The 17,623-nt window shown below is 43.0% G+C and overlaps 1 protein-coding gene across 3 annotated transcripts in view; it reads left to right on the top strand.

Moving 5' to 3' along the window:
• LOC126412462 (myelin expression factor 2) overlaps window positions 1–17,623 on the top strand; it is a gene marked incomplete in the record, with an annotated part of 106,595 nt that overhangs the window by 19,601 nt on the left and 69,371 nt on the right. For all 3 annotated transcript variants that reach the window (XR_007575289.1, XM_050082073.1, XM_050082072.1), the window contains 2 exon segments: window positions 13,330–13,484; window positions 14,027–14,374. Coding sequence is in view for 2 of the 3 variants with exons in the window: in XM_050082073.1 (XP_049938030.1) it covers window positions 13,330–13,484; window positions 14,027–14,374 (503 nt within the window).

The following is a 17,623-nucleotide window of genomic DNA, read 5'->3' on the forward strand; positions in this document are numbered from 1 at the left end:
TGGTATGGTTATTAACCTTTATAAGGAGACCAAAAATGCCTAGTTTCATCAAAACCTTAGGTGACAAAAAGCCTTTTTCCTAGTTGAATTCACATAAAACATGATGAATGAATATTTGTTAATAAAGATTTCCATTTGGAACTCCAGAATGTAAACAGAAGATACTAGCAGTGAGATTCATGCAACCATCTTTAAAATCAGTACGCACTTACATGATACACTCAAAATCAAGGAATTTGTGAGGGCTTGTACATAAGGGTGTTTCATAATTTTTTTGCGAGGTAGTTGACAGGACCACCAGAATTCTTTCACTGATAATGGTTCTCCTGTCAGCTTTCTGTGGGTTCCCGGACATGTAGGAGTGCCTGGGAATGAGGCATCGGATGCTGCAGCCAAGGCTGCAGTCCTCCTGCCTCGGCCAGCCTCCCATTGTGTCCCGTCATCTGACGTTCATGGGGATGTATGTAAGAGGGTTGTGTCGTCGTGGTGGGATGCCTGGTCATCCCTCCAAGGAAACAAGCTCCGGGCAGTAAAACCGCTCCCAACTGCTTGGACAACTTCCTCCCGACCATCTCGGTGAGAGGAGGTCCTTCTGACCAGGTTGCGGATTGGGCATTGCCGGTTTAGCCACAGCTACCTGCTCTCCGGTGACCCAGCCCCGCAGTGCCCTTGTGGTCAGGCATTAACGGTGCGCCATGTTTTATTGTCGTGTCCCCGTTTTAGTCAATTTCGTGTTGTCCTGTCCCTGCCATCTACTTTACCAGATGTTTTAGCTGATGATGCTCGAGCAGCTGCTCGTATTCTGCGTTTTATAACTTTAACTGGCTTGTCCAAAGACATCTAACCTTTTTACTTGTTTTATCTGCATCTTTGTCAGGTCCTTCTGGTGTCCCCCCCCCCCCCCCCCCCCCCCCCCCCATCCCCTTGAGTTTTACTAGTTGTGCTCTAACAACAGTGACTGGGCGCTAATGACCTCAGCAGTTGAGCGCCCTTAAACCCCACCAAAAAAAAAAATTATCATTGGCAGAACATAATGTCAAGAAGCACTAATGCATGCGATGCCTGTGATTGTAGCCCCTCTTCCTGCAGATGTGAGAGCTAAAATTTGTTTCTTCCCTTTCATCCCTACCACTTTTGCAATTTCGATTTGGGCAGTGGACAGGCCTGTCTTGTCTACGTTACACACTCGGTCTGCTGGATACGAGTGTTTGTTGAAAGTGTCTGACAATAAATCAAAGAAAACCATCACATTCTCTTTATTGAAGCCTAAGGGCCTGGCATGTGAAGTCCCACAACATTTGTGAATGGACATGAATGTTCTTGCAGCACCTTTCACAGAAGCCTCCTATACTTTAACAGCTGCTATGACACATACCATCTGAGATTCATACCACTGATGCCTCTGGTTCTTACATTTGTAGTGCTCCTTTGTTTTTGGCATGCAAGGGTGAACAGAAGCATTAGGGTCTATTATTACAGTTTGAAGATTCTATTTGTTTGATTGTTGCTGTGTGAGTTGTGTATATGAACTTCAAACACAATTTGACTAAACACATCCCCATAAAATTATTTAAATGTCTTACGTTGTTTAAGAGAAGAGATGGTGTAATTATGGGACTTCCTTAAATAGGGGCCCATTTTTACACCAACCATTCTTAAGCAACATGGCCACTATCACGTCTAACCTAAAAGCGTGTGTAATGTAAAATGTGCTTCTAAAAGTAGCTTAGGATTCTGTTGTTTCGGATATCACTGAGAAATTGTTTTAAAGTAATCAGAAGGATATAAACAAAAAAAAAGATTTCACATACCTACCAAACATTTGCAGTCCTGAACAAATACCAGTTCACAAAATAACTGACACTGTAACTACACTGCTTGAAGTGATGCTTCCAACTGTTCGTTGCTACCATCTGTTAACAATAGGCAGTGTTTTCAGTCCTTTCTGTCAGACTGCAGCACTTACCATACTCTTTATAAAGGGTGCCCATTTTTACACATTTCCTCTATGTAATGTAGGAACTGAACTTTCTTCAACAATTTTAATGTCATTCAGTAAATGATCGAGCCACACTAATAATTCACTTCTCCAACTTGCAGCAACAAATTTGGTTTCTGTTGATGGGTATGCCTTACATTTCTGTCTGTAACACTTTAGCCTTCTATTCACTTCTATACCCCTCAAAGTAGAATGTACACCTGTATTTTGAGCTCCATTTAGAGATGTCATTCACAACTTAGTAACATAACTCTTCAAATGTTATTGAGTATTGTCTCCTTGAATTTCACATCTTCGTTGACAATGACTGAAGGCCTTCGTGGAAGGTGAACACAATAGCCAGACACCAAGGCCAACTACATAACTTCTGCAATGTTCCGCTGGTTCTTTACTGTGATACTGGCTGTTAGCCTGATGCATAACCAAGAATTATTTAATCTTGCTCACCTTATTTCAGCACTCTGTTATTGCTGGAAATTAATCCAACATTGTCTGTATAATATAACAATGAAAATAATAAATATTATTGGATAGATAAACATACTCGCCAAGTGGTGGCAGGAAAACACAACATGATAAAGGTCTTACTGGACGGGATGAGAAGGAAAGAGTGATTGGGGATTGCATCAGACAAGGTTTGAAAACCTGAAACCTTGAAGACAGAGCACTGCCTTCAACATCATGCATGAGTTATAGAGTGAAAAGCTAAGTGCATTGTGTGTAGCAGAGGTGGGAGTAACTGTTGTTGTTGTTGTTGTTGTTGTTGTTGTGGTGGTCTTCAGTCATGAGACTGGTTTGATGCAGCTCTCCATGCTACCCTATCCTGTGCAAGCTTCATCATCTCCCAGTACTTACTGCAACCCACATCCTTCTGAATCTGCTTAGTGTATTCATCTCTTGGTCTCCCTCTACCTTTTTTACTCTCCACGCTGCCCTCCAATGCTAAATTTGTGATCCCTTGATGCCTCAGAACATGTCCTACTAACCGGTCCCTTCTTTTTATCAAGTTGTGCCACATACTTCTCTTCTCCCCAATTCTATTCAATACTTCATCATTAGTTATGTGATCTACCCATATAATCTCCAGCATTCTTCTGTAGCACCACATTTCGAAAGCTTCTATTCTCTTCTTGTCCAAACTAGTTATCGTCCATGTTTCACTTCCATACATGGCTACACTCCATACAAATACTTTCAGAAATAACTTCCCGACACTTAAATGTACACTCGATGTTAACAAATTTCTCTACTTCAGAAACACTTTCCTTGCCATTGCCAGTCTACATTTTATATCTTCTCTACTTCGACCATCAGTTATTTTGCTCCCCAAATAGCAATACTCCTTCACTACTTTGTGTCTCGTTTCCTAATCCAATTCCCTCAGCATCACCCAACTTAATTCGACCACATTCCATTATCCTCGTTTTGCTTTTGTTGATGTTCATCTTATATCCTCCTTTCAAGAGACTGTCCATTCTGTTCAACTGCTCTTCCAGGTCCTTTGCTGTCTCTGACAGAACTACAATGTCATCGGTGAACCTCAAAATTTTTATTTCTTCTCCATGGATTTTAATACCTACTCCAAATTTTTCTTTTGTTTCCTTTACTGCTTGCTCAATATAGAGATTGAATAACAATGGGGAGAGGCTACAACCCTGTCTCACTCCCTTCCCAACCACTGCCTCCCTTTCATGATCCTCGACTCTTACAACTGCCATGTAGTTTCTGTACAAATTGTAAATAGCCTTTTGCTCCCTGTATTTTACCCCTGCCACCTTTAGAATTTGAAAGAGTATTCCAGTCAACATTGTCAAAAGCTTTCTCTAAGTCTACAAATGCTAGAAATGTAGATTTGCCTTTCCTTAATCTATTTTCTAAGATAAGTCGTAAGGTCAGTATTGCCTCACGTGTTCCAACATTTCTATGGAATCCAAACTGATCTTACCCGAGGTCGGCTTCCCAGTTTTTCCATTCGTCTGTAAAGAATTCGTGTTAGTATTTTGCAGCTGTGACTTATTAAACTGATAGTTCGGTAATTTTCACATCTGTCAACACCTGCTTTCTTTGGGATTGAAATTATTACATTCTTCTTGAAGTCTGAGGGTATTTCGCCTGTTTCATACATCTTGCTCACCAGATGGTAGAGTTTTGTCAGGACTGGCTCTCCCAAGGCTGTCAGTTGTTCTAATGGAATGTTGTCTATACCGGGGGCCTTGTTTCGACTCAAGTCTTTCAGTGCTCTGTCAAGCTCTTCACGCAGTATTCTATCTCCCATTTCATCTTCATCTACATCCTCTTCCATTTCCATAATGTTGTCCTCAAGTATGTTGCCCTTGTATGTGTGCGGGCGCACAAGGATGGAGCACGCGATCAGAGACGCTGGCAATCATGGGGATTCATCTGCAATTGATTTTTCTTCTTCTTCTTCTTCTTCTTCTTCTTCTTCCCTGTCTTTTGCCCAAAAAAGAAGGTTAGCTGAAATTCCTGTTCAGAAAATTCTACCACCACCACCACCACCGAAGTTCCTTGTTGTCACAAGGTCTGATGGTCACGATTTTTCAACAGTCAACCCTTTTGCCATTCAGAAGGGTGTAAATGTGATTGCAGGACAAGTGAAACCTTGTACTCAGTTGCGCTACGGTACCTTGCTGTTGGAAACAGAGCGCCCCCTCCTTGGTCCCTCCCTCGCTTGCGACTTTGCTTGCATTTGTCCTGCTGCTTAAGTCCTCCATTCCTTCTGCCAGTCTTCAACAATTCCTGGCTCTTCTTGCCTTGTTTCTCAATGCAGGTGTAGTCTACATCGATGGTTCTGTGGTCGATGGACACACTGGGTTTGCTTTCATCCATGGCGACTACGTTGAGCAGCATTCCCTGCCTTGTGGGAGCATTGTTTCCATTGCGGAGCTGGTCGTTCTTTATCGTGCACTCGTTCACATTTCCTCCTGCCCTGGGGAGTCATTTGTCATATGCAGTGACTTCCTGAGTAGATAGCAAGCACTCGACCAGTGTTTTTCTCTAGACCCTTTGGTGCGCGGTATTCAAGATGCTGTTTTTGCTCTCGCCGAGTGTGGTCACTCAGTGACGTTTGTGTGGGCATCGGGCCACATAGACATTCCAGGAAATGAATGTCTATTGGTTTGGCTAAGCAGGCCACCACTTCGCCGCCCCTGGAGCTTGGTCTCGTGGAAAGAGACCTCCGGTCAGCCCTACATGTTTGGAGCTCTGAATGGTTTGTCTTAACAAGCCAAATAAGCTCCGCATGGTCAAGTTGTCCAAGGCCGTATGGAACTCATCCTTGAGGGGCATGCGTAGGGACTCAGTTCTCTGCAGTCTCTGAATTGGACATATGTGGTTAACCCATAGCTATCTCCTTCGTCGTGAGAACCCGTGCAAGTGTCACGGTGATGCAGGGCTGACAGTGGTCCATCTTCTGATGGACTGCCCCCTTTTAGCCCCCTTGCAGCAGTCCTTTAATTTACCAGCTGCACTTCCTTTAATTCTAGGTGATGATGCCTCTATAGCTGACTCAGTTCTAAGTTTTATCCGTGCAGCTGGGTTTTATCACTCGCTCCAGTGTGGGCACTCTCACATGATTTCTCAGGCTACACCCAATCCCGGTGACTTTTGTGACGTGGATACCAAAATAGTGTCTTCTATGGTAACAAGTTGTGTTGGTGCCTCTTATCAACGCTTTCCAGCTGGAGGTTCTTTGTTTGTAGTTGAGTGGTTGACCTTTTACCTGATCCATCAACCACTGTAGTCTGTTTACTCTTGTCAATTATTTGCTCTGCTCCTTCTTTTCAAGTGTACTCTATTTTGTGTTATTGCAGTGTTCATTTTAGCTCTGTACCCCTTGGTGGTCCCTCCCTCTGGGTGCAGAGGTTACGCTTTTACTGTATAGGCCTTTTGCAATTATGTCTGTTTGGAATGGGGGACTGATTACCTTGATGTTTAGCCCCCATCAAACCCCAAAATAAACCAACCAACCAACCAACCAACCGAGTGCCCCTTCCAGGCCCAAAAATTACTTCGAGCCACACACATTCCCTGTACGGGTGTGAATTTGTCGCATGGTGAGGTGTATACCAGGCCACTCGACGGACTAACTGATGAGGAGATCCTGTCTTTTCTCTCTGATCAGGGAGTTGCGGCTGTCCATCGGGTCATGAAAAGGGTCGACGAAGACATCATACTGACCCGAACCATATTCCTGTTATTCGACAATGTGCAATTGCCTTCACGAATTAAAGTGGGTTATGAGATCATTCCTGTTCGACCGTATGTATCCCGCTCTACAAGGTGTTACCAATGTCAGCGGTTTAACCATACATGGCAGTCTTGTTCAAGTGCGGCTAAATGCGTTACCTGTGGCAGGGACACTCATGAGGGCGTCAACTGCATGGGCGACCATGCTGCCTCCTCTCGCGACTGCCCCGTCTACAAAGATGAGAAAGGTATACAGAAAATTAGAGTGAAAGAGAAGGTGGTGACCTCGGCTGCTTGCAAGTTATTCAATAGCAGAAAGCCCACTGTGCTTCCGGCAGGGATATATAGTACCGTTCTCGCCTCTCCTCGGCCTACCAGGGAGGTAGCTACACAGACATGTGATCTAACGTTTAGCGATTCGGTCATCAGATCGGCCAGTGCCAAGATCGCCCAATCAGTGTCTCCTCTTCCTCCCACCAACCCTAAGGCTCAAACATCATCATCTACTACTGCTAAGACGAGGTCCTCTAAATCAGATGCTCGAACCTTCAAAAAAGAACACACGCAAAGATTTCTTGTGTACCCGAACTTCACAGCCATCAACTGTTCTTTCGACCAAATGTAATTCTTCAAAGAAGGCTCATAGTAAAGAATTCTACAGCTCCACCGAGGTGCGTTTCTTCTCCTGCGCCACCCAGCGGTTGCTGTCCCTGGCTATCTTCAGTTTCGCTAGGCCGCACCGCTGGTAGCTTATCATCTGGCCTTTCACCGGTGGAGGAGGCTGCCCCTCCTGACCAGCTCAGGAAGGTGGCAGACACAACTATTGAGTTGATGGACCATAACTCACCACCTGTAGATTGCAGAAGCAGTGCTCCCTCGAAGCCAGGCCCTCAGCGCCCATTGAGGTGACCATTTCTTGTTTCTTTTTTTCTTTTTTTTCCTTTTTTTCCTCCATAATGGCACTTCTTCAATGGAATATTCGTGGCATTCAGTCCAACTAAGAGGAACTAAAATTGCTCCTTCGAATGCACTGCCTGCTTGTCGTAGGTCTCTAAGAAATGAAGTTAAGTCCATGCGATTGTATTGACCTGGCACACTATACCTCTGTGCGTTTTGACCTACCCTCTGTGGCAGGTATTCCGGCTCATGGAGGGGTCATATTGCTGGTTCGGGATGATGTCTACTACGATCCAATCATATTGCACACAGATCTGCAGGCAGTTGCCGTCTGAATTACTATCCCCACTTTCACATTTTCCATTTGTACTGTTTACAATCCATCTGCCTTTACTAGGGCAGACATGATACAACTGATTGCTCAGCTTCCTACACCATTTTTGTTGATTGGAGACTTTAATGCCCACCATCCCCTTTGGGGCTCTCCAGCATCCTGCCCGAAAGGCTCCCTCTTGGCAGGCCTTTTCAACCACTTCAATCTAGTCTGCTTAAATACCGGTGCACCTACCGTATTTACTCTAAGCCGCACTTTTTTTCCGCTTTTTGTAATCCAAAAAACCGCCTGCGGCTTAGAATAGAGTGCAAAGCAAGCGGAAGTTCTGAAAAATGTTGGTTGGTGCCGCGACAACTAACTTCTGCCATCGAATATATGTAGCGCTACACAGGCATGCTTTGTAGGCACAAAGATAAATACTGGCGCCAAAACCTCTGCGTTAGCAAATAAAACTTTAAAAAAAAGGTGGAAGACTAGATTTTTCCTCCGCCCCGAGGTTCGACCACTGCATATTCATACATTATCCAACGAAGTAAATACAAATTCCGTATTGTTCATCTTCGAATGTAGCAGAATTTCAATGTAGTACGAAAATCCGACTGGCAAGACTGTTTTGGATATTTGTCAATGTGGCACTCTCTACGTTCTGAATTTTTTCCTACCTGTGAGAAGAGATGGATTGCTAATAGGAACCTGATGAAATGTGAATCACATGCAGTATTCTCTTCACCATAAGAATAATACGAATATAAACATTTTGCCATGTATTCTTTCGTGTTTGCTGCTATCTCATTTAAATATTGTCTGCCTAATAAACTACGAAACTAGAGACAACAGCAAACGCAGAAGAATATACATATCGTGTCATGTTTATATTCGTATTATTCTTATGCCTAATAGTGATACAGTCAGAAATGAAGCACGGCAAGTAACTAGATTTTTAAATCTAAGATGACTAATTTCTGTGCAGAATTTGATGTACTAAAGAAGCGGCCGCGAAGATTTTCAAATGGAGAAAAATTTTCGCCTAACTCTCGTTCAGAACATGTTCTATCATACGCAGTCTATTATTTGGTTCTTGTTGATCATTATCAAAGAAAGCCGCTGTGTAAGTAACAACAAATAGCAGTCTATTGCCATTGTTTCGCTAATGAGACGATTCCTCTGTTTTTTTCTTTTTAAATTTTAAGCAGTGGTAGCGCGCACAAAAGCGAGCCATGCCGCGAGCGGCGACAGGCCGTAAACACGAACTATCAGAATGCGACGAACAATGCATGACGCAGTACAGTAATGCATTTTCAGCTTAGTGACGTAAACACCTACAACAAAGAAAACGGCACTTATCAGATCAAAGCAAAATAAGCAATCGATTCAAACCAGGCGAAGCACGTGAAAAAGGAAGAGTACCCGTATAAATACGGACGGAGCGCCTGGCGCATAGCAATGGCTACCTGGTAAAGCTTAACTGCTAAGCTTACGACTCCAACCAAACTACTGTAGCGGTATCGTCATTCATTCGACCTAAATTGTCTCATATTACAATGGACCAACTTTGTTTCGATTTGGAGGTGCGGCCTAAAACTTATCTCCCCCCTTGAATTTCGAGTCTCATTTTTCAGGTGTGGCTTAGATTCGAGTGCGGCTTAGATTCAAGTAAATACGGTACCTTCCTTTCGGATGCAACGCATACCTATTCCCACTTGGATCTCTCATTATCCACTATCCAATTTGCATGTCGGTTCGAGTGATATGCTCTGTCTGACACATACTTGAGCAACCATTTCCCCTGCGTAATCCATCTCCTGCATCACACCCCTTCTCCACGTTCCACTAGCTGGAACATCTCCAAAGCCGACTGGGGGCTTTTCACCTTCCTGGCGACCTTCCATGATCCTCACTTCTCCAGCTGCAATAGTCAGGTCGCACACCTCACGGACATTATTCTCACTGCTGCTGAATATTCCATCCCGTGTACTTCATCTTCTTCCGTCGAGTCCCAATCCCCTGGTGGACTATGGCATGCAGCGATGCTATTCGTGCTCGGCAACGTGCTTTACACACCTTCCACCGCCACCCTACAATGGCAAACTGTATCAGTTAGAAACGACTCTGTGCACAATGACATCGTGTTATCAAAGAAAGCAAAAAGGCTTGCTGGATGGCTTTCAGCAGCTCATTCAACAGTTTTACTCCTCCTTCACTTGTCTGGGGTGGCCTGTGGCGGCTATCTGGCACCAAGGTCCACTCCCCAATTTCTGGCCAGACTGTAGTGAATGATGTTCTTGTGGATCCTGAGGATGCCTCAAATGCCTCTAGCTGCTTTTTCGAAGAGGTTTCGAGCTCTGCCCATTACCACCCTGCTTTGCTCCCCCAGAAACAAGTGGAAGTGGTACAGCCACCTTCTTTCCAGTCTTTGAATCGTGCCACCTTCACCGTGCGGGAACTCGAAAGTGCACTCGACTGGTCCCAATCCTCTGCACTGGGGCCCGATGGTATCCATATTCAGATGCTGAAAAACCTTTCTCGTCCTGTAATCCCATCCGGGCTGAAGGTCATGTTCCCACACACTGGCGTGAAGCAATTGTTGTTCCCATACCCAAACCAGGAAAGGTCAAACACCTTCCTTCCAGTTATCATCCCATCTCCCTTACCAGCTGTGTCTGCAAGGTGATGGAGTGCATGGTAAATTCTAGATTGGTTTGGCTCCTTGAATCTCGATACTTCCTCACCATTGTCCACTGTCGCTTTCGTAGGCGCCGTTCTGCTGTTGACCACCTAGTTACATTGTTGACCTTCATTATGAACAACTTCTTGCGTAAGCGCCAGACGGTGGCTGTGTTCTTTGATTTGGAGAAGGCTTAAGACGCCTGTTGGAGGGCGGGTATTCCCCGCACTATGCGTGCTTGGGGCCTTCACGGCTGCCTCCCTCTTTTTGTTAATGCATTTTTAATGGATCGAATGTTCAGGGTACGTGTGGGTTCTGTTTTGTCACATGCCTTTCGCCAGGAGAATGGGATGCCCAGGGCTCTGTTTTGAGCGTGGCCCTTTATGCCATAGCTATCAATCCAATAATGGATTGCCTTCCCGCTGACGTTTCAGGCTCCCTTTTCGTGGACGACTTTACGATCTACTGTAGTGCTCATAGAACATGTCTCTTGGAGTGCTGTCTTCAGCGTTGTGTAGACCGTCTATATTCCTGGAGTGTCTCTAATGGTTTCTGTTTTTCTAGTGAGAAAACGGTCTGTATGAACTTCTAGTGTTAACAAACCATTTCTTCCACCATCTTTACATCTCGGTCCCGTTGCTCTCCCATTCGTGGCGACAACAAAATTTTTAGGTCTCACATTTGACAGGAAACTTTGCTGGTCTCCATATGTCTCACTTGGCTGCTCATTGTACCCGTTCCCTAAATGTCCTCCGTGTTCTCAGCGGTACGTCATGGGGAGCAGATCGGTCCATTGTCCTATCAAAGCTACATTATCGGAGCTTTGTCTACTCTTCCGTCCATCTTACGCCGTCCAAACTCAATCCACCATCAGGGGTTACATCTGGTGACTGATGCTTTCTACACTAGCCCTGTTGAGTCTGTATGCCGAAGCTGCCGAATTACCGCTAAACTACCGACATGATATGTTGCTTTGTCGGTACACCTGCAGACTGATGTCAATACCCGACCACCCGTCATATTTCTCTTTCTTTGAAGACTCTCTCGACTGCCAATACTGGCTGTAAGTCTCTGCCCTGTTATCTCCTGGAGTTCACTTTCGTTGCCTGCTTCAGCAACTTGATTTTACCCTCCCTACGACTTTTCGAGTGGGTGAGAGCCCGACGCCACCTTGGCTCCAGGCTCACGTTCGCGTTCACCTTGAACTCTGCTCGCTCCCAAAGGAGATGACTGCGGATTCGATATACCGCTCGGGGTTTGTCGAACTTCGTTAGAGACTCACTAATAAAGTCTTTATTTACACGGATGGCTCAAAGACTACTGTTGGCGTCAGATGTGCCTGTGTCGTTGGAGACGATACCTTTCAGTATCGGCTCCTTGACCAGTGTTCAAGCTTTACAGCTGAGCTTTTTGTTCTCTATCAGGCTGTTCAGTATATCCGCCGCCACCGTCATTCTCTCTATGCCATCTGCTTGGATTCTTTGAGTGCCATTCAGACCACCCTCTCGTGCAACAAATTCAACGGTCCCTTCAGTCGCTAGCTGATACCAGCGCTCGTGTCCTCTTTTTTGTGGATTCCTGGCCACATTTGTGTGCCTGGGAACGAAGCTGCTGATGCTGCAGCCAAGGCTGCTGTCCTCCTGCCTCGGGCAGCTTCCTTTTGTGTCCCATCAACTGATGTTAGTGGGGTTCTTTGCTGGCACGTTTCATCATTGTGGCATGAGGCTTGGTCCTCTCTCCATGAAAATAAGCTTAGGGCCATCAAACTGATCCCGACGGCTTGGACGGCCTTCTCACACCCATCCCGGTGAGAGTGGGTCATTTTGGCCAGGTTGCGGATTGTGCATTGCCGATTTAGCTACCTGTTGTCCGGTGACCCTGCCCCGCGGTGCCCCTGTGGTCATCCATTGACGGTGCACCATGGTATATTGTCCTGTCCCCATTTTATTCACTCTCGTGTAGGTCTGCCGTCTACCTTACAGGAACTTTTAGCTGATGACGCTCGAGCAGCTGCTAGTGTCCTTCGTTTTATTACACTAACGGACTTGTCCAAAAAGATCTAAGTCTTTTTTTGTTTCTCTGCGTCCTTGTAAGTACTTTCTGATGTTGCCCCCCTTGCGTTTTTCTACTGTGTTAGTGCACTAATGTTCGTGATGGGTGCTAATGACCTTAGTAGTTGAGTGCCCTAAACAAAGAAAAAACATCAGTACATGATACAGTTTATAAAATTTGGAGTATGAAACAGTTTCATAGTGTGAATATTGAGAAAGAAGATTGGTTGTTAAGGAGAGTCTTTAGTTTTTTAAACACTTCAGTGCTCTCTTGTATTGGTTATTATGGCAATTTCTTTTATTCAGTGGATGTTAAGGGTTTTACAGGAGAGGTGGTGGTCTGCTTCAAAAGGTTTTTGTAAAGATTGAATGATATCAATTTTGTTGTTTGTATCTTAATTAGGTACAGCGAGGGTATTTTACTGTTGTCTTTGTCATAGAAAGATTGAGACATTCACTCAAGTACACAGCATTGTTGTTTAGTAAGGGGTAATCATGATTTGGTAACCCGGGACATTTACTTACTCAAGTCATAAGTTAAGTCAAATAAGTTTGACTGTCAGACGGAACCAATTTTGGGGAGAAACTGATTAGGAAATTAATTTTCATCTGGATCTTTGTGACATTAAAGAAGCGATAGAAAACTCCTCTGACATTTGGAAACTTGTAGGATCTAATGAAGTACAGGCAGCTTTAATATGTGATAAGGCATTGTACTAGATGTATTTGGATATTTGTTTCCATGTATACTGTCATTGACTCAAGTGTTCAGTTATTATGGCATACCACTGGGAAGTGATGGAAAACCCCACTAGGTCTCTTGAAAAACTTACTTACGAAATATGAGCAAAAGTTAGATACTGCACTTGTAATATGTCTAGTGGTCTTAGTCATGTCTTTGTGTTCAGCCATCTAAGTGCAAGTGCAAGTGTGTGTGTGTGTTCAAAGTAACAGTTCTGAAAAACCAACAAGTGATTTTTGATACTGAAGTTAGTAAGGTATTTGCCACTGTGCAGCTATTTTTTGTAACACTGAGCTGCTAGAATGCTTTGTAAACATGAGTGGCTCATGGTGTATTACATGTCATGATTTCTTGAAATTATATGGAATTATATTAATTACTAGAGAAAAAGGTGCTATCCAAATGTAAGTTAATGAGTATTTGTATCTATTTCAGTTGGAGAAGTTTCTTACGTTGAACTCTTCATGGATGAAAATGACAAACCGCGGGGCTGTGGTATCGTAGAATTTGAATCGCCGGAGTCTGTGAAAAAAGCTGTGGAAAAAATGCACCGGTTTGATCTTAAAGGCAGAAAGCTGGTTGTTAAAGAGGTATCTCATTCTATACTATTTAAAGTGGTTGCAAAATAACATACATTTTAGATTCACATCACACTTTTTCTTTAGGAAGTTAATGGACACAGCTGAACCACATTTGCTTCTGTGCTTAAATTTTCTGGGATAGAATGTGTTAAAAATGTGTCAAGTGTGTGAATGTTTCATTGATGTACATTGTACATTGGCAGTAGTGGCTGTAGTGCATTCTCCATTTTGTCATTATTTCACGTTTCATCTTGGATCAATTCTCTCTCTCTCTCTCTCTCTCTCTCTCTCTCTCTCTCTCTGTGTGTGTGTGTGTGTGTGTGTGTGTGTGTGTGTTCACTTCATTGCCACTTAACATTCTATACTTCCAACAGGGCTATGTTTTGTGATATTACAATTAGGGTTAAGTATTTTTACATTATTCTGTGTTCTAATCTGTCACATGAACACAGTTGGTTGTATCAAATACTGCTTTGATCATTACACAAAAGAAAACATTGGAGACACATACTAAAAGCAGGACTCATGCATAACTTTCCTAAATGTTTCAGGACTTTGGTGTTGACAGAGACAAATATGGTCGTCCAATTAAAGGTGGCGGTGGCGGTGGTGGTGGCGGTGCTGCTGGTGGAGTAGGTGGTGGTGGCACTGCAGGCATGGGCCAGGGAGCAGGTAATTTAGCTCGAGGGAGAGATGATGTCCGTGCCAAGTGGGATCATCCTGCTCCACCACTACCATTGCAGACAGCATTTCCAGCGTTGGGGTCTCAGCAGGCTGCAAATGCTGCTGCAGCTGCCGCTGCAAGTAGCAAGTGGGGAAATACATATGGACTTAGTCCGGAATTTCTTGAGTCTCTCTGGATAACTGGCCCTTTGAACACAAGAGTTTTTGTTGCCAATGTAAGTAGCGCAAATAATTTTGTGGTATTAAAATAATGGGTTTTGTTGCATTTAATTATATTTTGTGTGATTAAAATCACTTATTAGAAATTTAACACTTTGAAACTGATTTGCTCCAGTCAGGACTAATACCACATACTTACTCTATGTGACACAAACAAAGAATTAGTTTGCTTTCAATCTGCAAAATACCTGCTGCTCTTTGTCCAGGACAAATTTGAAATACTCATCTCCATTTACTCAGATAAGGATACTGTAAAGGTGGTATAACGGATAGTGTGCAGAGACCCTGGTACGTCCTCAATCTCTGTGCTCTGCTCATCATAGAGTGAACCTGATGTAAACATTACGCCATGTATTCTTCCGCGTTCGCTTGAATCTCATTGGGTTTCGTTTAATGTGGAGTGGAATCCAAGCTGTGACCAGTACAGTGAAGTATGATATAAATATGTTTTATGAAGCGTTACATGCACATAGCCTGCGATAATGTGGGACGACAGCTTTACTGGCGCATTAAATTTGGACAGCACTGGCCAGCCAGCAGTCCAACTAACTCAAATTATGTGAGCAGTTGCAGTTCAGATGTAAAGGGACGAGCAATAAAACAATATGACTTTGGACGTCATTTAATTTCTAAAGAGAATGAAATAATACTTGGAGAAACTCCAGTACTACTGCCTGCTTCTCAGGTGACCAGACAGAAAGCATAACATGCACTTGTTCTCACCTGACATAGTACTCTAATTACAAACTAGAGTGATGAAAATTCCTAATTTAAACATAGGGTAATTTTTCTGAGTTAGCTGTGTGTAATGGCAAAGTGTACTACAGGGATTTTACTATACTGTTGAACACTGAAGCCACTGAAGGTATTGATTACAGTTCTTGCTTATGTGATTTTGAGAAATACGTTTTATTCTGGAAGTGTCACCTGCTACTTTGATAAGGAGCCTATCAACAACAGAATCCATGAAGCCAACCAGGCACTGTGTTTTCTCATCTTTTATGATGAGTCGTTCTATATCCCGCCAGCATTCAGTAGTGACTTGTGAAAAGCCTATTTGCCTTAGTTCCAGTATGTCTGGTGGCTTAACTTCTCTGGTCAAATCCCACAACTTGGCTCCAGATCAGTTCTGGTGGGTTCATATTGCAATGGTACAATAGCAAATTTAAAATGCAGCATTTGTATGCTGTGCTCGATGCTGTGGGAAAGATGAATTTCATGTTTCTGCAGTACTAACTTACCTCTGTAATAAAAAAGATGGGCATAGTCCAAATAACGAGGATTTGTTTCCTGTTTTTGCCTTAAAAAATTAAATTGTGTGTTCTTAATTAACACAACTCTTATGAACAGTCTTTCGTAAAACATCGATAATTGAGAATGTGTATTTGAAGTGAAAACAGGAATTCCATGTCCAATACATAATTAGAAACAAGAAGTCGTGCATAATTCATAAAAAGTGATGAGTTTTATGATTGAGATGTAGACATTTCAAATCGAACAAAAAAATGATACTGGGGAGTATTGAACCAACGAGCCGTTAACTCTTCTTTGTTAACATTACATTATGCTCCCAACTGCACTACACATATGGTGTGGGATTATGTATCAACTGTGTTTCATACAGTGGCTGGGAAAACTTCAAAGCCGATTATCTCTGTAAATTTATGAAAAACATTAAGAACAGCCTATTTCTCGGCTCTTTTGAAATAAAAGCTAAAGTGTGATTAAGAGAAAGTTGATAGCTGTTAACACATTTGAATATTGGTTTCACTTAAGGGATGTTGTAACGCCCTATCCCGACAGTGTTAAATTAGTGATTTGGTTTCCCTGTATTTCAGGAACCACTGTAGCCATTGACATCAAACTTTTACAGGACATAAAACTGTTTGTTCTGAGTCTGCTGAAGTACAATAATTGCATTTTTTTAATTACATGGTTAAAATTTTGTGTACTTCTGTGAACGTTATCCTAAATGATTTCAATTATACACAGACATGTTCTTTTAGTTCAGTAGACTCAGGATATGTATGTTAAAATTTGAATACTCTAATCGAAGTGGTTTCTGAGATTTAAGGAAACGTGCAACAGAAAATGTAAATTTTCAGGAACAGCTTCTGAAGTTTCAAAAGACTGCAACTCACTTAATATGTGCTTAATTTTTTATTTTTAGTCACTCAGAAGCACCCAACACCATACTGTACATCATCCTCTTGATCTTTTCCAAGTTTTTTCTTCTTACTGGACTCCTTGGTGGCCAACTGTGCTATCTGCTTCATCAATGCAAACCTTGTCCATTCGTTAAAGTTCTCTGATGCAGTTCGCTCAAGGATTAATTGCCATATGCTGTAGCACTTTCACCCTACCAGTGTTGCAATCATTAAAAGCATCACTGATGCCCCACTTCAGTGTCTTCATTCAAAAAAAAAAAAAAAAAAAAAAAAACTACCTTTAAACTGTTTGTCGTTTCGGATTGCTGCTTTGGTTGACCGTGCGCCCTGTCCACACCACGTACCTGATAATCCCGCAGCGGTCGTATTGTCCTGCTCCACACTGCTGTTGGCTTGCCTGAAATTATCTATCGAAATACGGGCTTAGGGGAGCCACTCAACGTTAAAACACAATACTGTCTGACATCTGGTATGAGCAAATATATTCTGAGACGATAAAAGAAAGTTACAGATTGCACTGTTTACATTCTAAGTCGTACATGTTTATCCCAATTAACAATCTTGATGATTATCTGTCCACAATATCACTCAAGACGAGCGTACACGTAACCGACACGACGCGGGTGATTGTTGTTGATGATGATGATGATGATGATGATGCTGAAGCCGAATGATCAAATGAAAGTTTTTACACTCGTCACACATTCAGATATCTGGTAATAGTCCTCCTTGACACTAGTAATGATATAACACTGTTTGTAAAGTTAATTTTTTAGTCTCTTAGCTCTCACTTGTAAGAGTGTGTGCGTAACCATCGCGGCGCGACTGATTGTTGATAATTCGGAACGCGATGACCGAATGCACGTCCTCACGCTCGCTAAAAGACACTGGCACCTCACCGCAATGTTCTATGGTAACTAATTTTTAATGATTCACGTTCGTTAATTCCGGGAGACCGGACACTGCGCGGATGATTGATGCTGTGCGACACGCAACGAGAGGATACATAAATACATTATTGACGGCACTGCTTATTTTCAGTTACTTTCTGATGCACTTTCCTCTGAACCATTTCCA

Source organism: Schistocerca serialis, chromosome 7 (genome assembly GCF_023864345.2).
Source record: "Schistocerca serialis cubense isolate TAMUIC-IGC-003099 chromosome 7, iqSchSeri2.2, whole genome shotgun sequence".
In the NCBI taxonomy this organism is placed as follows: Eukaryota; Metazoa; Arthropoda; class Insecta; order Orthoptera; family Acrididae; genus Schistocerca; species Schistocerca serialis.